Genomic DNA, 18446 nt, shown 5'->3' on the forward strand with positions numbered 1-18446 from the left:
GGTACATGTTTCTTTGTAGTGCTTTTGTAACAATAAATCATTGGTGAGTGAGATCTGGTAGGTGTTTCTATGTAGTGCCTTTGTAACAGTAAATAATTGGTGAGTGAGATATGGTAGATGTTTCTATGTATCACTTTTGTAACAGTAAATCACTGATGAGTGAGATGTGGTACATGTTTCTTTGTAGTGCTTTTGTGACAATAAATCATTGGTGAGTGAGATCTGGTAGATGTTTCTCTGTAGTGGTTTTGTAACAGTAAATCATTGATGACTGAGATCTGGTAGATGTTTCTGTGTAGTGCTTTTGTAATAGTAAGTCATTGTTGAGTCAAATCTGGCAGATGTTTCTATGTGGTGCTTTTGTAACAGTAAATCATTGGTGAGTGAGATCTGTGTAGTACTTTTGTAACAGTAAATCATTGGTGAGTGAGATCTGGTAGATGTTTCTGTGTAGTGAGTGAGATTAGTGTTGTACTTTTGTAACAGTAAATCATTGGCAAGTGAGATCTGGTAGATGTTTTTATGTGGTGCTTTTGTAACAGTAAATCATTGACGAGTGAGATCTGGTAGATGTTTCTGTGTATTACTTTTGTAACAGTAAATCTTTGCTTTGTTTTCAAACTAAGATTGCCTTCTTATTGCCATTAATTGAATGAATCAAAAATTTAAAATAGTTGAAAAAAGTTATACCAGTTATACTTTGTGGACATTTCTCATGCTGTATCTATCACAGAGGAAATGTTATTGTAGAGGTAATGCTTGGAATCTGGTTAAGTAATACAATGGTTTTATGATGTACCTACCAGAAAGGAAATGTTACTGGAGAAGTAATGTTTAAAATGCAGTTAACATGAACAGGTTTCATGATGTATCTACCAGAAATGAATTGTTAGTATAGAGTTTATGGTTAGAATCTAGTTAACAGAAACATGTTTCATGATGTACCTACCAGCAAGAAAATGTTACTATACAGGCTATGGTTAGAATATAGTCAATATGAGCAAGTTTTATGCTGTATTTACCAAATAGGAAATGTTACTGTAGAGGTAGTAGTTTCAACATTACAATTGAGTCATGTCTTGTTTTTATTATGAACTTGTGAAAGAATGTCGTTAATGAACTCTTTAATATAATTCTTTTACCCTTGAGGTAATCTGATGTAAATATATCACATATTTGTCTTGAGATTATTTTTTTTTTCTCAGATAAACTGTCATTTGTTAACCCTAAAGTGACCTGAAGTAGATGTATCACTTGTTAATATGGATGTAAATTAGTAGAAGCAATGTTGCTTTTTAAACTTAAAGTGATTTAGTAAAGTATGTTACTTACTAGTCTTAGATGACTTGAAGATGATTTCTGAGAAAACCTGAGGTAGATGTGATTTGATAAACCAGTACAAAATTGATAACACTGTGATAACCTGGCAGTACAAATTAAACCAGGTGTGTAACTGCTAGCCTGATAATAAATTAAAAATAGAATATCATAGGTGAATATTTCCAGCCCCTAGATTTAAGAGCTGTATGAATGTCAGTCCTATTTTAAACATTGTATACTTTGAAATGAGTGACTGGTTACTTTAACTACTTATGCAAAAGTGTAAAGTGTTTGCATCTTGTCTAATAGGTATCATTACAGATGAAAGACTTCTTTTTGTTAGAAATTGATTGTTTTTAGTTGATGTTGACTTTGGAACTCATAAAGAATTACATTGTAAAGCTACTTAAATTGATAATGTGTGCATTTGTAAAGCTTTATAACAAAATTAAAATACATACAGTATTAATTTTTATCTGTAGCTGAAGTTAGGATGCCATCAGGAAAGGTGGATAAACCAACCATCATAGATAACCATGATGGTACAGTCAGTATCAAATATGAACCAAAGGAAGAAGGGCTGCATGAGCTACATATCAAGTACAACAATGAACATATCCAAGGTAACCAAAACTATTGAAACATAGAAATATTTCATGTTTTGAAAATGAACAACACAATTCTCATGTTATGATAACCTGAGGTACAAGAAAATCTATGTGTGTGTTTCTAAGTGTGTTTTCTTATAGCAGTGCCACATTTGGCTGGCTGCTGCTGGGGAATCGAACCCCTGATTTTTGCATTGTAAGTCTGGAGGCTTACCATAGTCTCAGTAGAGGACAAGAGAAAATTTATTAATATATATATATACATGTGTGTGTGTGTTTGTATCCATTCATTTGTAAAAAAATCGTAACCTTTATAATTTCTTTGTTTTCTTTTACAGAAGACATTAACATTTCTGTTTAACAATTAAGTATCAAAAGGTTTTTTAATTTCTTATTTACTTTGTTCTTGTAGTAAATAAAAATTATCTGAATTATCCAGTTAGGCTTATCTGTAATAATAACTGTCAGTTATTGCTATTCGTAACTGTTTGTGATTTTAGGATTGGTTTTTGTTATATTATAGGCTTAACTCTGAAAGTTTCTGTGTTCTATAACTTAAGTAAACCAAAGTACAGTTAGTTCTAAATAATATGCGTTATTACTGTAAAATCTTTACCTTATGATAAGAATCTCACTATGATGAATGTAGCATGTATATATGTCTAAGTATGTGACTAAAATTTTAAATGCAGTGTGGTTCCATCTATTAATGGCATCATAAATATAATCAATAAAAAATATCATACCTTAGGTATTCAAGATTCAGACAGTTTCAAAAATAACTATGGTTTGTGCAACAACCTTTTATTTCTTTCAAATCACTGAAGACAATGTTAAGTAAAGGTACTAACCTCACAACTTTCACTACGACTGTATGTGAGGATTCAATTATCTGATGTTATTTGTAAATATAGTGTTAAAAATTGAATTCTTTAAAAGCAACTGTTATTTTTTTCAGAAAAAAGTATTACTTTTAATGTATAAAAACATTACACTTAATGTCAGCACAATCCAAACAGTTTTCCCATGCTGTACTTCCCATAAAAATCCCTTTTTCTAAATTATTTCAGTGCAGTATGTATACTACAATTAGTAATTACTAGCACAAATAATCACCCATAAAGCAACAGTTCTTCTAGTACTTATAATGCAATTGTTGAATGTTGATCTAAATACTAAAACCTTCTTTACCATTAAAGCTTGTTTACTTAGGTATGAATGCACCAGTGATCAAGCATCATACCTGTTCTGTAAAGCATTCATACGTGAGCAAGCTTATAATTAATGTGTGTATTATGCTTTAGGTTATGTATATTTAATAAATCATCCATTAGTGATTTATAGGATAACTTTGCTTGTGATAGCATTTAATTATTTTTTATTAATTAAAACTTTCTTTATTGATTAATTGGTAAGTTATGACCATGTTTTTATGTGATGAGTAACTTTAGTGTTTGTTCTAAATTTACAGGCAGTCCATTTAAATTCCATGTAGATACTTTGGCTAGTGGAAACGTGACAGCTTATGGTCCAGGTCTCACACATGGTATTGCAGGAGAACCTTGCAATTTTACTATTTACACCAAAGGGGCAGGAGCAGGTTTGTATATATATAAAGAGTTATTATGTGTATTTTTTATGATTTTGGTCCAGCAATGTATTTTTCTTTTCTCATCACATCATTTGTTTATTATTTGTGTTTGCAGGAAATGTTTAGTTTCCAGTTTAACTTAGACATTTAATTATCCTGTCAAGAATAAATGAAGTTCATTTTAAGGTTTGAATATTTAATTCCTTGGTGGACTAAGTTTGCTAGTGACATCATGCTTTTACTCAGCATTAGAAAGCTCTCAGTAAGCACTTTTCATTGGCTGAAAAGGAGTGAAGAGCCGTGTGTTACACGGAAACTGTATCACAGTACTTATGTGAACCTGAAAAGGGAAGTAAAACTACTTGACAGTCGTGGAAGATTCCATGTATAAAAGGAAGTAAAACTATCTGACAGTCATGGAATATTCCATGTATAAAAGGAAGTAAAAACTATCTGACAGTCATTGAAGATTTCATGTATAAAAGGAAGTAAAACTATCTGATGGTCATGGGAGATTTTATGTATAAAAGGAAATTAAAACTATCTGACAGTCATGGGAGATTCTGTGTATAAAACTATCTGACAGTCATGGAAGACTGTGTATAAAACTATCTGACAGTCATAGTAGATTTCATGTGTAAAACTGTCTGATTGTCATGGAAGATTCTGTGTATAAAACTATCTGACAATCATGGAAGATTCCATATATAAAACTATCTGATAGTCATGGTAGATTTCATGTATAAAACTATCTGACAGTCATGGTTGTATAAACCTATCTGACAGTTATGGAAGATTGCATGTATAAAAGGAAGTAAAACCTATCTGACAGTAATGGAAAATTTTGTGTACAAAACCGACAGTCATGGAAGATTCTGTGTATAAAACTATGACGGCCATGGTTGTATAAAATATTTATCATAAAGTGTTTAATATGTTCTACTGCCTTTCAGTAAACATGTTACCTTCACAAACACATTTTGCCAATTAACCAGTTTTAAGAGAACATTTTTGTCCTAGATATGCATTCAGAATATTTTACCATAAAGAAAATGTGCTGGATATGTGTTACCATTTTCACAGAATGTTTTACCATCAAGAAAGTGTTGTGCCAGATGGATGTTAACTATTTAACAGTGGAAGGTTTCCTATGTGGAGGGAGTTGTGTTTGGCGTGTGTTAACTATTTACCTTCAAGAGGGAGTTATGCTGGATATGTGTTAATTATTTACCAGTGAATGTTTTACCATCAGGAAAATTTTGTGCCAGATGTGTGTTAAAATTTTTGCAAATTATTTATAACAGTTGTTCTATAGATTCTAACAGTGTATAAAAGGTATTTTGTAATTCATGAGGGAATAACCACCTTTCAATTTTTTTAAGACTTTACAGTATACACAGTATTCTTGTTGTAAAAAAATATTTAAAAAAATTGTATGGATTGTGAATAAAGTGCTTATAGACTAATTAATTATTTTGGTGTGGTCACATCCTAGGTGGCTTGTCTGTAGCTGTTGAAGGACCTTCAAAAGCAGAAATCACTTGCCATGACAACAAGGATGGAACTGTCAGTGTTTCTTATATTCCAGCAGCCCCAGGAGAATACAAGATTATGGTCAAGTTCGCTGATAAAAACATTGTTGGAAGCCCCTTCACAGCCAAAATCACTGGTTCTTATTTTAAAATCTTAAATAGATAGTGTATCTTTTTTTGTACTAGTAAATGCATAACCACTTGCATCACTAGAACTAATTATATGTGGAAATTGTTCGTGTAATTTACAGGATGCTAATATTCTTTTACTTGAAGAAGTTATATGTGTATGTTATATTTGTTTTAATGACTGATTCACAGAGAAACTGTTCTCTTTTACCCTCACAGTTTACACTTCCAAACAATATGTCTTGTTTCACAGCATTCTCACGTTCAGTTTTTCTTAGTTTTATGGAAAACTTTCATCCACCCTGTTCACATCCTGAAACACAGAAAGTTTAACTGCAGAGTCTAACAGCTAAATGTTATTAGAGTAATTCATTCTCTTTGAAGATATGTTTGTCGTCATTTATATTCTTACATTGAATTTAAAGTACTTAGAACCAAGAAGACAATTTGAGTTAGAAAAAGTTACCAAATGCATTTATATATTTCAAAGTTGTTTTTTTCCAAGGTTTGTATCTTTGTGTTACATAAGCATGTTTCAACAGTTTAAGGTATCCATTTGTTTGAAGTGTTTTTTGATAAAATGTGATTTTTTTATTATTATTCTTTTTGTATGTCTATACTCTGTTGCATATTTCAAATACTTCCATGTTTTATTGAGTGTAGATGATGGAATTATAATGCAGTTTCTGCACACTGTACTTCTATAAACTTCTGGATGGATGGGATTTGTAACAAAAGAGGTTAAAATGCCTAGAAAAGATAACTGACCAATTACCTCTCTCTTTTTCACTGCAAAACAGATATTTTTATTCTGGGAATTCAGGAGCTAATAAAAATTTCATCAATGATACATATCATTGAAGTTACATTTTTATATTATTTTTTTCGTGTTTGAAAAGGTCACTAATTTTGGGTAAAAAAAAAGAACCCTTGGCTAAGCCACTGTTATATTTGTAGAAGGAACATTTGAAACAGATATAGGTTGTGTAAAGAGAATGTGGGATAAGTTTCATGAAGTAAGTGTGAATCTTCTCTTAGCAACTATTGGACAACCTTTAGACAGTCCAGATTTAGTCTAGTTTAGAACATGTTCATGAGGACAGAACTGATAATTAGGTCTTCTGGTTGATTATAAATGTTCTTATATTTGTGTTGAAAATTGTGATTGTGGTCAGTCGAAGGTCATTAGCATATAGGAAAGATAACAGACTAGTTTGTGACAAAATAACCTAGCACACCTGCATCTGATCCAACAGAAATATCACTTAATAATTGAACAGATAACAGACTAGTTTGTGACAAAATAACCAAGCACACCTGCATCTGATCCAACAGAAATATCACTTAATAATTGAACAGATAACAGACTAGTTTGTGACAAAATAAACCAAGAATATTTTTATCTGGTCTAACAAATATAATGCTTAATAATTCAACAGATAATAGACAAGTTGATGACAAAATAAACCAAGAATATTTTTATCTGGTCTAACAAATATAATGCTTAATAATTCAACAGATAATAGACGAGTTGATGACAAAATAAACCAAGAATATTTGCATCTGGTCCAACAAATATATTACTTAATAATTCAACAGGTAACAGACAAGTTGATGACAAAATAAACCAAGAACATTTGCATCTGATTCATGAGAAATATCACTCTTTTAGTTCAAAGTTAAGATCAAGAGATAAGACTTGTTCTTCAGTTTCATTATGTCGTTTGGAGGAAGAGATTTGTTGGCTGTTAATTTTAATGTGGTTTTACTTTTTTTAATTAGTTAGTCTAGTTTCTTACTTTGTATAAATTTGATTATTGTGGATAAGTGGTTGTAAATTCTATGTAAGATAGTAAATATATTAATAACATATTTTACTTTAAAATAAGTAAAAAAAAGTCATTCTTCAGTAACTCCGCATTAACCTGTAGATATATTTTCTTCTGTCCCTTAAATTATGTAGTAGTAAATAGTCTTGCTTAAAGCATTTTAAAGAATTTCTGAGAAAGTAAAAAGAATGAATGTAGAATCAGGGTGATATATGAGCCTTAATAACGTTTAAGAGCATTGAAATTGTAGTCACTATGGTAGAATCATAGTTAAATTTCTGTCAATCTAAGAATCTACAACAGGTGCTCAAGTTTTTGCTCCTTTATGTTTGTGTTTGATTAATCTGTTATTTTCTGTTTCTTGACTTATAAATGAATAATCAGATTCCAGTTTTTACTTGTTTTTTTGCACTTATGTTTTTATTTCTTAACAGTCTCAATTAATTTAGCATTTTTAATTCGTCACATTAAAGTTTTTTTTATTTGTTAAATCAGGTGAAGGTAGAAAACGAAACCAGATATCAGTTGGCCACTGTAGTGAGGTTTCCTTGAAAGTACAAGAAAAAGACATTAAAAATCTCAGTGCTAGCATTGTAGCGCCCTCTGGCTTGGAAGAGCCTTGTTTTTTAAAGAAATTGCCTAATGGCCACCTTGGTGTGTATTTAATATTTATATGTATTTCTTAAATGTTTCAATACTCCTGTTTACAAACAAAACAATATAAAAGAGACACCATGAGATAAGTGATTTTCTATCTTGTGCAACAGCATAGGTTTGCATATAAATTATTGTAAATAAAAGAAATTAAAGTTGCAATCTATGATTTATCCCTTATATGAACTAAAAGCGTCTGAACTTGGTGAACTTAGCTTTCAGTACATTTTCCATAACTTTGGTAGCATAAAATAAGTGATTTGGGGTAATAGAAACAGCATGAAAAAATAAATTTTATCAGTGGCCACAAACCTGGAAAAGGTGGATAATATTTTCAGTGATTTGTGGAAGTAAAAGCAGCATGAATCTAATTCTTATCAGTGACCAATAAATTGAAAATGTCATGGAATATTGAAAAATTTCAAGAAACCTTCACATGCATGCAAACCATGCTCCTCAACTTTGTCATTCGTTGGTATATATCAATACAATTTAAACACACGTTATTTTATGTGATGTAATGATGTGATTCCTTATGTTTGATAAGTTTCTATATGAATATGTATATAACACTTATTGCTAACCATCAAGATGAAATGTTTGCATTTAAATATATATATCAATAGGAAGTTTATTTTTTAACCTTTTATAATGAGATTAAATGCTAAAGTCATGTTAAATTGGTAGAACTATGGAGAAAATTTTAAAATATCAGTTTGTCATATAAGTGTGTTTTCAGCTCTGGAAAATGTAGAATTTTTTGTATAAAGTCAGGAAGAAAATTTGGAAAGAACATAGTCACTTTGCTTGTGTTACACATTACTTATCAAAATGGAAATATTCCCTCTAGTTTTGACCATATGATGATAACATGTTTAGGTTTTTGTTGATTACCATGTAAAAGAACAAGGTAAATTTTCAGAAAAAACATTGAAGAGTTTGCAATAAATTGAATTTATTTACTGAAGCTATTATTGGTTTTCATTCAGGAATCTCCTTCACCCCTCGACAGGTGGGTCAACACGAAGTCCTAGTGACAAAGTTCGGCAAGCCAATCCGTGGCAGTCCCTTCAAAATTGATGTTCTTGAGAGAGAGATAGGTGATGCATCCAAAGTGAAAGTCAGTGGATCTGGGATTAAAGAGGGTAGGACTCATGAAAACAATGAATTCATGATTGACACCAGGCAGGCAGGTTAGTATGCTTGTTGAACTATAATTATACAAAGTATCTTTTGGTAAGTAAGTTATATAATGTTAAAAATAAAGTATCTCTTTACTGTGGCTTAGTTTGTCAAGGTTAGTGTTATAGTGTATCTTTACATAGTTTTACACATTTCATGACCTTTTCTCTGTGTGTTGAAATATAACTTTCTTACAACTTTACTTGTGACTTTTCTGCTTGTACTAAAACTACCACAAAGCTACTAATAATAATGGTTTTTTTTATTTACATCAAACTGCTTCTTTAAGGCTAGTGTGTGTGATCTAATGTTTTATTGACAGTAAACTTGCTTCCTTAAAGCTTATTGACAGTAAACATGCTTCTTTAAGGCTAGTGTGTGTGGTCTAATGGTTGTTTTATTGACAGTATACATAATGTTTCCTTGTCTCAAATGTTCCAGGCTATGGTGGACTGAGTCTTTCTGTAGAGGGTCCTAGCAAGGCAGAAATTAGCTGTAAAGACAACGAGGATGGAACACTAAATGTATCATACAGACCTACTGAACCTGGTTACTATATAATTAATCTGAAGTTTGCCGACCACCATGTATCAGGTACAACTGTTTTCTTAAAAAAAAATGTGTGGGAGTTCTTTTCTGTTGATAGGTAGGATATGTCAACTGAGTCTTTAATCTTTAGCAATAATTTCTTTCAATTTATGCAAACCCCTTAAATTACAGAAAGCCATTAGCCCTACCAAGACATCAGATCAACTACTATAAACGTTCATCATGACTGTGGAAAATTTCATTGAGGTCTTTTTCTTTTTACTTGCAAGCTGATCCATCAACCTCAGATACACTTTTAAAGGTATAAATGTAACGATTTCTTAAGAAATCTCATACATGGTAAAACAACAAGTCACAATGGCAGATATAGTGCCAACTCAACGATAAGATGTATTTTCTTTTGTGTGCTTAATTACAGATTAAAATAACTGTGTATTTAAAAGTTTAGTGAGCATCAAATAGTTTTTGCATTTAGATGAAAGTTTGACAAGCAACACTTTGAAGAATTCACATCATTCAATACCTTTTCTTAGTAGAGATATCTTATTCACGTGTACTACAGGAAGTCCCTTCACGGTCAAGGTGGCTGGCCCAGGTTCCAACATTCAGAGGGAGAACATAAAGAAACAGAGAGATGCTGTGCCCATAACTGATGTTGGCTCTGAATGTAAGCTGACTGTCAAAATGCCAGGTTAGTAGATAACTCACAAGAAAGTATATATGCTGATATTAAAATTCCACAGAATTTCTTATTATATGCCATATCTTGTATGAGATTTTACCTTCTTTAGATTGACAATATTGCTGTCAGACATAAAACTTGAGATAGTTTCAATCAAAATGTTTATGAATTAGCTTTTTTTCCCTTTGCTTTCATTTATTTGAGCAAAGCTTACAATATCTTTTGAAATGAAAAGCCCTTTATAAATAATCTGCTCTCAGTTTATAGTCTCATAAATGTACCTCTTCAGAATACTTCAAGATAGATTAATTTGTTTTAAACACATTTTAATTTTGTGATTGTGTTGTGATTCAACCAACAATAGTTGATTGTTTAAAACAACAACTGTTTGATGTAGTTAATAACTGAATCTGGTTTTCAATGTTTTTACAGCTCATAGAACTGGCTTGCAATCATTGATTTGGGTACAATTAAATTTTGGCATTAACTTGGTGAGTGCAAAAGTGAATGATCGGTTTTCTTGAAATTAAATTTATTTTTGTTCTAAACCTAGAGATTTGTCAAATTATGAATCTGAAGGTTCAAGATTCATGTGTCTTTGCTAAAAAACAAACGAAACACTGAACTTTTGGGTTGTGATTGTATTATAAAAGTAACAGTTAAGTCCTGTTATTTGATCATACAAAAGTAATTAATTTGTGATCATAGGTGCTCCTGACTAACTGCCTTTTTTCTAGTTTATCAATTCTAAATATACATTTAATAACCCTTTTTGTAATATCACACAAAAATTCTACAACATAAACTAAACTTTTATTGTTTCTCTGAATAATTATTGTAGGATTATTTTTTATTATTACAACTTTTATTCTCATAATTTTAATGTTAGTGTTAAGAGTTTCAAGGCAATTCTAATTACTATAGATATGTGTTACTCTCAGGTTAAAGTGACTGCTACGTAGAATATCAAGTAAGTTCTTTATAAGAGGAGGACTGACAGGATAAATCATGAATTAAGTAATTAAATTCAAGAGGGGAAACTGACTGGACATCATGTGTTATGTGAAATTAAAACAACCTGCTTAATCAAATGGACAAACACAGTGTGCATACTAGCTTTCTAAGCACTGAAGAACTTCCTGTTACTGGAGTTGTGAATCGATCATTTGAGGTCCTGAGTGGTCTGTTGAAATCTAATGTTTTGTGCTGAATGGGAAACTCCACATATACTTGTAGCAACTAGCACTATCGACATCACAGGTCCTTCTCATTCAACATTGGGGGTGGTTGTAACCTTGAGATATTACCAGCCCTGCTTATCATTGACTTTCTCGTACAACTTGCAACGATGTAGCACAACATGTAGCAGTATTTCCTATTGACAGAGTGTGTATGTTATATATACAAGAAGAAAGATAGTGAAAACAAAGTCAACTTTATAGTTTTCCAAAACGTACTTACCTCCTCTCTGTTATGTGACTGCCAGGGTTTCATTCTTTGCTCATCTTAGCATTGGTCCAATTTTTCTCGCTTACTACAGTCTTTTATACTTCATTAAATTGCACTTGATGATATTCATCTTGTGTTATTCTCCATCTACCTCAATACATCCTGTATCCTAATACTGTATATAAGCATGTCATTCAGATAATGTTATCACTTTTTCTCAACAAAACACCACTGTCAAGATCCCAGTATTTTGTTCACAGATACTTTGAAAGCTATCTGTGTTTTCTAGTTGAGTTTCATACTACTTAAAAACAAAATTATTCCAACTGACAAAGCCAATTTATAATATGAATTCCAGGGTTATTATTTTTATGATAGGTCCCACCTCTGTTATATAATGCCACACAACAATTGAGGAGGAGTCATTCATGGTTCAGACTGTTTCTGATGTTATTCATAGTGAGATGGAAACATACATATTTGGTTCTGCGCTAGTTCACTGGGTGTTCTGAGACTGCAATTGAGAGTGATCCTAGGAATTCTGGAAATAATTTAGATTCGATTTTTCCTGCACCTTTTTTGAGTCTTGTGGAATAGTGGTGAGTTTGCAGACATAGAGCTAGGGTTCTTGGTTTGATTCTTTACGGTGGATGTAGTGGATGGCTCAGTGTTGCTTTTTTATCTTACCAATTTCTGCTAGATAAAACAGGGTCCTTTACCTTATTTTCACAGGATTCCACTGTGCACCCCTCGGTGTGGATTCCTGTACGTGATGAGGGGACCTCCCAGGGAAGGTTCTGTTCTATCTGGTTACCTTCTCTGGGATCTAAACATCCACCCACGTGTTTGCCGTGCGTGGCGACCCGTGAAGGGGAGGAGAGGATACTGGTGGTTGAGGGGTCCAACCCTAACACACCACTTTGGCCTCGAATTCCTGTAGACGGGCGGCCTTTGGGTGGCCCCCCTTGGGTCAATCGGCTGGTCCACTTGGGCTAGAGTCAACCAAGTACCAGTGTTGGAAGTTCTCAACGGGTGTTGTGGACATTGTGCCTGATGCTGGTGTTTGGGTATAGTGCTCACGAAACCCTGGCGTTGCTGCATTGTCCTTGCGTGACTTTGTAGTGCGTCCCCTTGTAGGGCTCCATGGTGGGTGGGGTCAGTGGGTACCGAAATTTTTTCTTTTTCCTATGGATCCTCTAAAAAATTTAAATAAAATTGTAAAAAACAGTCAATGGGTAAGCGACCACGTCTTGAATACTCAGAACAGCAATCTTCAACATCAGTAACACACGTACCTCATTTTCTTATATTACATTCTCTTTCGGACAAACCTTTAGGGCAAATGTCCCCTATTTTTATTCAAAAGGGACTAGAGGGACTTGCTGGCTCTCCAAAGTCAGTAAAGAAACTTCGATCTGGTGACATATTGGTTGAAACATCCACATCCCAACACAGTGAACTCCTCTTGAATTCGAAGGCAAAATATACCTATTGAGGTTACACCCCATGCTACCTTGAATTCTTCATGAGGAGTTATTGTTGAAAGGGATTTGAAGAACGTTCCCGAGTCAGAGATTCTTGCTGGTCTCTCCACTCAAGGAGTTTCTGCAGTGAGGTGCATCTCCACTCGCAAAGATGGAGTTACACTGCCAACAAATACCCTCGTTTTAACATTTACTTCACCACGTGCACCTGCCACCATCAAGGCAGGTTATCTCATTTGCAGGGTTTGGCCATACATACCAAACCCTCTTCGATGTTTCCAATGTCAGAGATTCGGCCACTCAAAGACATCTTGTCATGGTTCCCTGATATGTGCTCATTGTGGAGGCAAGGACCACGATGCCTATGACTGTGAGATGAACCCACATTGCGTAAACTGCAATGGTTCTCACCCCTCTTACCTTCATTCTTGCCCAAAATGGTTGGAGGAAAAAGAGGTGCAGCGTTTGAAAACGACACATAACATTAGTTATCCTGAGGCTCAGAAATTGCTGTCCACAACTCCATCTCGGACATATGCTGCTGCACTTCATTCCACAACTACAGTGGGAGTGCAGACAGATCTCTCTGTGCCTCCAAGAGAATCGTTTTCAAAACAAATGAAAAGCCTTTTGACCTCCGTGGTTAAAAAGGTTGATGAATCGACTTCCACACCCATCTCTGTTCCTCCCATACCTTCCAACAAACCTCAAGATCCACGTCCTTCAGTTTCAAATACAGGCATTTCTTCTGATACATCTTTTTCTCCCACCACAAGAGACATTATTCGTTCGCGTCCTCAGTCACTGGATTCCCCTTCCAATAACAAAAACCTGCCCACCCGACCCAGAGCAGGATTCCATGGAGGTTGATAGACCTCCTCCGACTAAAGACAGTAAAGAAAAAAGACGTGGTCGTAAACCGAAGGGTTCTCCAGCCACTTCACCTACCCGTTCTTAAAATTGGCCACCTTGATACAATGGAACTGTCGAGGTTTACGTTCTAATTTGGATGATATCAAAACGCTGATTGCTTCCTACCATCCTGTTTGTCTTTCTTTACAAGAAACATTTCTCAAAACTGCTGATACTGTTTCCATTCGGCAGTTTTCTCTATACAGAAATGACAGGTTGTGTGATGGTCGAGTACATGGAAAGGTGGCACTGTTGGTTGATCAACACGTGCCCACCCTGTCTTTGTCACTCAACACACCCTTGGAGGCTGTAGCCATCCATGTTTCCTTGGGTCATACCATCACTGTTTGTTCTCTGTACCTGTCCCCTGGAGAGACATATGATCAATCAGATCTTGATGCTCTCGTTGAACAATTGCCATCTCCATTTCTAATCCTAGGGGATTTTAATGGACATCATCCCCTCTGGGGAAGTGCTATTATTGATGGGAGGGGCTGATCTGTAGAGCGGATGCTTTCTGATCACAATCTTTCTCTTTTCAATAATGGTTCTTCCACTTACTTTCATGCACCTAGTCAGTCCTTTACCGCTATTGATCTCTCAGTTTGCTCCCCTTCATTATTCTCCCATTTGTCATGGAGGGTTGACAGTAATCCACTAAGCAGTGATCATTTTCCGATCCTTTTGAGAGAGACTGGCCGTGGTCGATGCCACCCTACCAGCGTGCCCCAGTGGAAGCTGGATCAGGCATACTGGTCCACTTTTACTGCTCTCACAGAACTTGATCCTGCCATCGTAAATCAGCCATCAATAGACAACTGTGTAGCAGCGGTAACTGACTGTGTTACACATGCAGCTGCTCAGTGTATTCCTAAAACCTCGACACGTTTTCCACGATATCCTCGTCCGTGGTGGAATCCTGCTTGCCACTTAGCACGGAAGGCTCAAAAGCGGGCCTGGGATACTTTTCGTAGATATCCCACACTTTCAAACCGGGTTGCTTTCCAACGGGCCCGTGCACATGCTAGGTGGGTAAGACGTCAAAGCCAGAAGGAATCTTGGATTAAGTTCACAACCAGCATATCTTTTACCACCAGTTCCAAGATCATATGGGACAGGATTCGAAAGGTTAATGGGCACTACAATTCTGTCCCCCCTCTCGATCTTATTCTCTGATGGTCAGGAGGTGACTGATGTTCGGAACATCGCTAACACTCTAGGTGAAAGCTTTTGCCGGGTATCTAGCACTTCTGCTTGTTCCTCCACCTTCCTGGCCATCAAGACTCGGCCAGAGCGATCACCTCTTTCCTTTCGAACTGACTGTTTCTTTGACTATAATTGTCCCTTTACCCTGGTGGAACTAAAAAATGGCCCTTCATCGGTCTGCCAGTACGTCTGTTGGACCTGATGATATTCATTATGACATGCTGCACCATCTATCTCCTGCTTCTCTTGATGTCCTTCTAATTGTTTTCAACCGGATCTGGCAGGAGAATGTTTTTCCTGATGCCTGGCGCCAGGCTATTATTTTACCTTTCTCTAAGCCAGGGAAAGATCCCAAGATTCCTTCAAACTACCGTCCAATTGCTTTGACGAGCTGTCTCTGTAAGACATTAGAAAGGATGGTTAATGCTCGTCTTGTTTAGTTCCTTGAATCAAACAACCTCCTCGCGCCCACCAAGTGTGGGTTCCGTCGACAGTACTACACCACAGACCATCTAATTCGTCTTGAAACATCTATCAGAGCCTTTCTCAACCGCCAACATCTTGTATCAATATTCTTTGACATAGAGAAGGTTTACGACACAACATGGAGGTATGGCGTTTTGCGAGACCTCCATACATATGGGTTACGTGGCCATCTACCCATGTTTATTAAAAATTTTTTAATGGACAGGAGATTCCAAGTTCGTGTGGGTTTGACACTTTCCCGTTCTTTTGTACAGGAACTTGGAGTCCCTCAAGGCTGTGTATTGAGTGTTACACTCTTCAGTATAAAGATAAATGCCATCACTGAACAACTCCCTCTTACTGTTGCGAATGGGCTGTATGTCGACGACTTTCACATCTCATGTCAGTTGTCAAACATGAGATATATTGAGCGGCAACTACAAACCGCCCTCAATTGTGTACAGAAGTGGACTCTGGCGAACGGCTTTAATTTCTCTCTCTAAAAACTGTATGCATGCACTTTTGCCGTCGACGGGGTATTTACCCTGATCCTGAACTTCATATCGGTGAAGTTTTGCTGCCAGTGGTCCCGGAGACCAAGTTCTTGGGCTTATCTTTGATCGTAAACTGACCTTTATACCACACTTAAAGCAGCTTCGGGTCAAATGCACAAGAGCACTGAACATCCTCCGTGTTCTCTCTTCTACCAGTTGGGGGGCAGATCGCTGTTCAATGTTAAAGGTATATCATGCTCTTATTAGATCGAAACTCCATTATGGATCAATGGTCTATGGCTCTGCCAGACCCTCGGCCTTAAAGATGCTGGACCCCATTCATCACCAAGGACTTCGACTCTGCACTGGGGCTTTCCGTACCTCTCCAGTTCAAATTATATACATTGAATCTCATGAACCTTCTCTACACCTTCGCCGTTTGCAACTATCTTTACAATATACTTCGAAACTTCATTCCTTACCAAAGCATCCCACCTGGAAATGTGTTTTCCTTCCTCGGTGGGCAGTACTTTTTCAGAACAGACGATCTGTCATTGCTCCGTTTGGCCTTCGCATCCGGGCGCAATTGGATGAATTGGGTCTGTCCTTGGATAACATTGCAGATTCCACAGGTTGGCCCATCCCACCATGGCTTATTACAGCCCCTTTGTGACCTTTCTTTCAGTCACCTAAAAAAGGCAGATACTCCAGATTGGAAGTACCGTCTTTTATTCAATGAATATCTTTCAAACAATCATTCAGTTCTCATTTATACAGATGGTTCCAAATCAGGTAATTCAGTGGGCTCTGCTATGGTTTGCTGTGGGTCAGTAGTTGCACGCAGAATCCCTTCTACAGCTTCTGTGTTCACTGCTGAATTGTATGCCATATCTCTTGCCCTGGATCATATTGCAGCTGAGCAGTACTCCAACTGCACTATTTATACTGATTCGCTTAGTTCTATACTTGCCTTGGAATCGCTACACGTTAGCTCACATCCTATTCTCGCTGATATTCGAAACCGACTGGCCCATTTCTCATTAGCAGCTACTTCAATCCAGTTTTTCTGGATACCAGGCCATGTTGGTATTCGCGGGAACGAGCTTGCAGACATGGCAGCTAAATATGTCTGCTTCAGCACCATCACTTCTATGCCTATTCCGTACATGGACTATGGTGTTGTCTTCAAGGCTCGGCTCCATGCCAGCTGGCAGTCTACTTGGAGTGAGCAACGTGACAACAAATTTTTTCAAATCAAACCCAAAATTGGACTTTGGCCATCTAGCTTCTGTAAAGTTCGGAAGAAGGAAGTTGTTCTCACTAGGCTACGCATTGGTCACAGTTTTTTAACTCATCATTTTCTTTTATCTGGAACTGATGCACCAATGTGTAGTTTGTGTAACACTCAAATCACTATCAGCCACGTTTTACTTTCTTGCCATCGTTACAATTCTCAACGACGGCAATATTTTAAACATATTTTTTTCCCAGGGTCAGTCTGTAACATTGGACAGAGTTATTGGTGATGGTGACTCTGTCCACCTTGATAATGTTTTTAATTTTTTAATGGCCATTAATCTTTTTAATCTCATTTAAGTGTTGCATATTTATTCATTACACCTTTTAATTGTGGTTCCTTTTTACAGTTTTAATCTCTCTCCTTCAATTTGACATTGGACAATGGCCAGAACATTAAATAACTCGACACCAGGACTGGAAAGGCCAACTTCAGGTGACTAACGCCACTGTTTGAACTATCCGTTTGAACTACTCGTTAGTCGTCCTGGCGAGTTGTTATTATACTTTGCTGCATATCATTTCACACTTTTACTACTTAACTTTTTAGTACTGGCCATATTGACTCATAACCCAGAACCAGGACTGGAAAGACCAACTTCAGGTGACTGACGGTGGTTTTATACTTACCTGTTAGTCTTCCTGGCGGGTTAAGATCATTACCATTCTGCTACAGGTAGTTCTTTACAACTTTGTTGACTGGATGTCAACATTGGTTTTTACGCCATTTTCTGTTTTAATTGCCGTTTTGCTTTTGTCTTCAATTACTTTTACAAATTTTACTCCATTTACTTGACTTTTATCTTTTTACTGGACATTTGGCTACTCATTATTACGATTTTGCGGAGTGTCTTTTAAAACTTTTATTCTTTTACATTTTGATAATAGCTGCTATGACACATAACCCAGAACCAGGACTGGAAAGGCCAACTTCAGGTGATTGACGGTGGTTCTTGAACTTACCTGTTAGTCTTCCCGGCGGGTTATGATCATTACCATTTTGCTAGAGTAAATATTTTACAACTTTGAAGACTGGATGTCACCATTGGTTTTTACACCATTTT

At 35.8% G+C, this 18446-nt stretch overlaps 1 protein-coding gene across 5 annotated transcripts in view; it reads left to right on the forward strand.

Moving 5' to 3' along the window:
• LOC143239787 (filamin-A-like) overlaps window positions 1-18446 on the forward strand; it is a 167363-nt gene that overhangs the window by 138017 nt on the left and 10900 nt on the right. For all 5 annotated transcript variants that reach the window (XM_076481298.1, XM_076481296.1, XM_076481301.1 and 2 more), the window contains 7 exons: window positions 1803-1943; window positions 3400-3528; window positions 5015-5188; window positions 7505-7663; window positions 8653-8856; window positions 9287-9439; window positions 9957-10085. In XM_076481298.1, coding sequence (XP_076337413.1) covers window positions 1803-1943; window positions 3400-3528; window positions 5015-5188; window positions 7505-7663; window positions 8653-8856; window positions 9287-9439; window positions 9957-10085 — 1089 coding nt within the window. The remainder of the gene's footprint in view (window positions 1-1802; window positions 1944-3399; window positions 3529-5014; window positions 5189-7504; window positions 7664-8652; window positions 8857-9286; window positions 9440-9956; window positions 10086-18446) is intronic.

This window comes from Tachypleus tridentatus, chromosome 13, assembly GCF_004210375.1.
Source record: "Tachypleus tridentatus isolate NWPU-2018 chromosome 13, ASM421037v1, whole genome shotgun sequence".
NCBI lineage: Eukaryota > Metazoa > Arthropoda > Merostomata > Xiphosura > Limulidae > Tachypleus > Tachypleus tridentatus.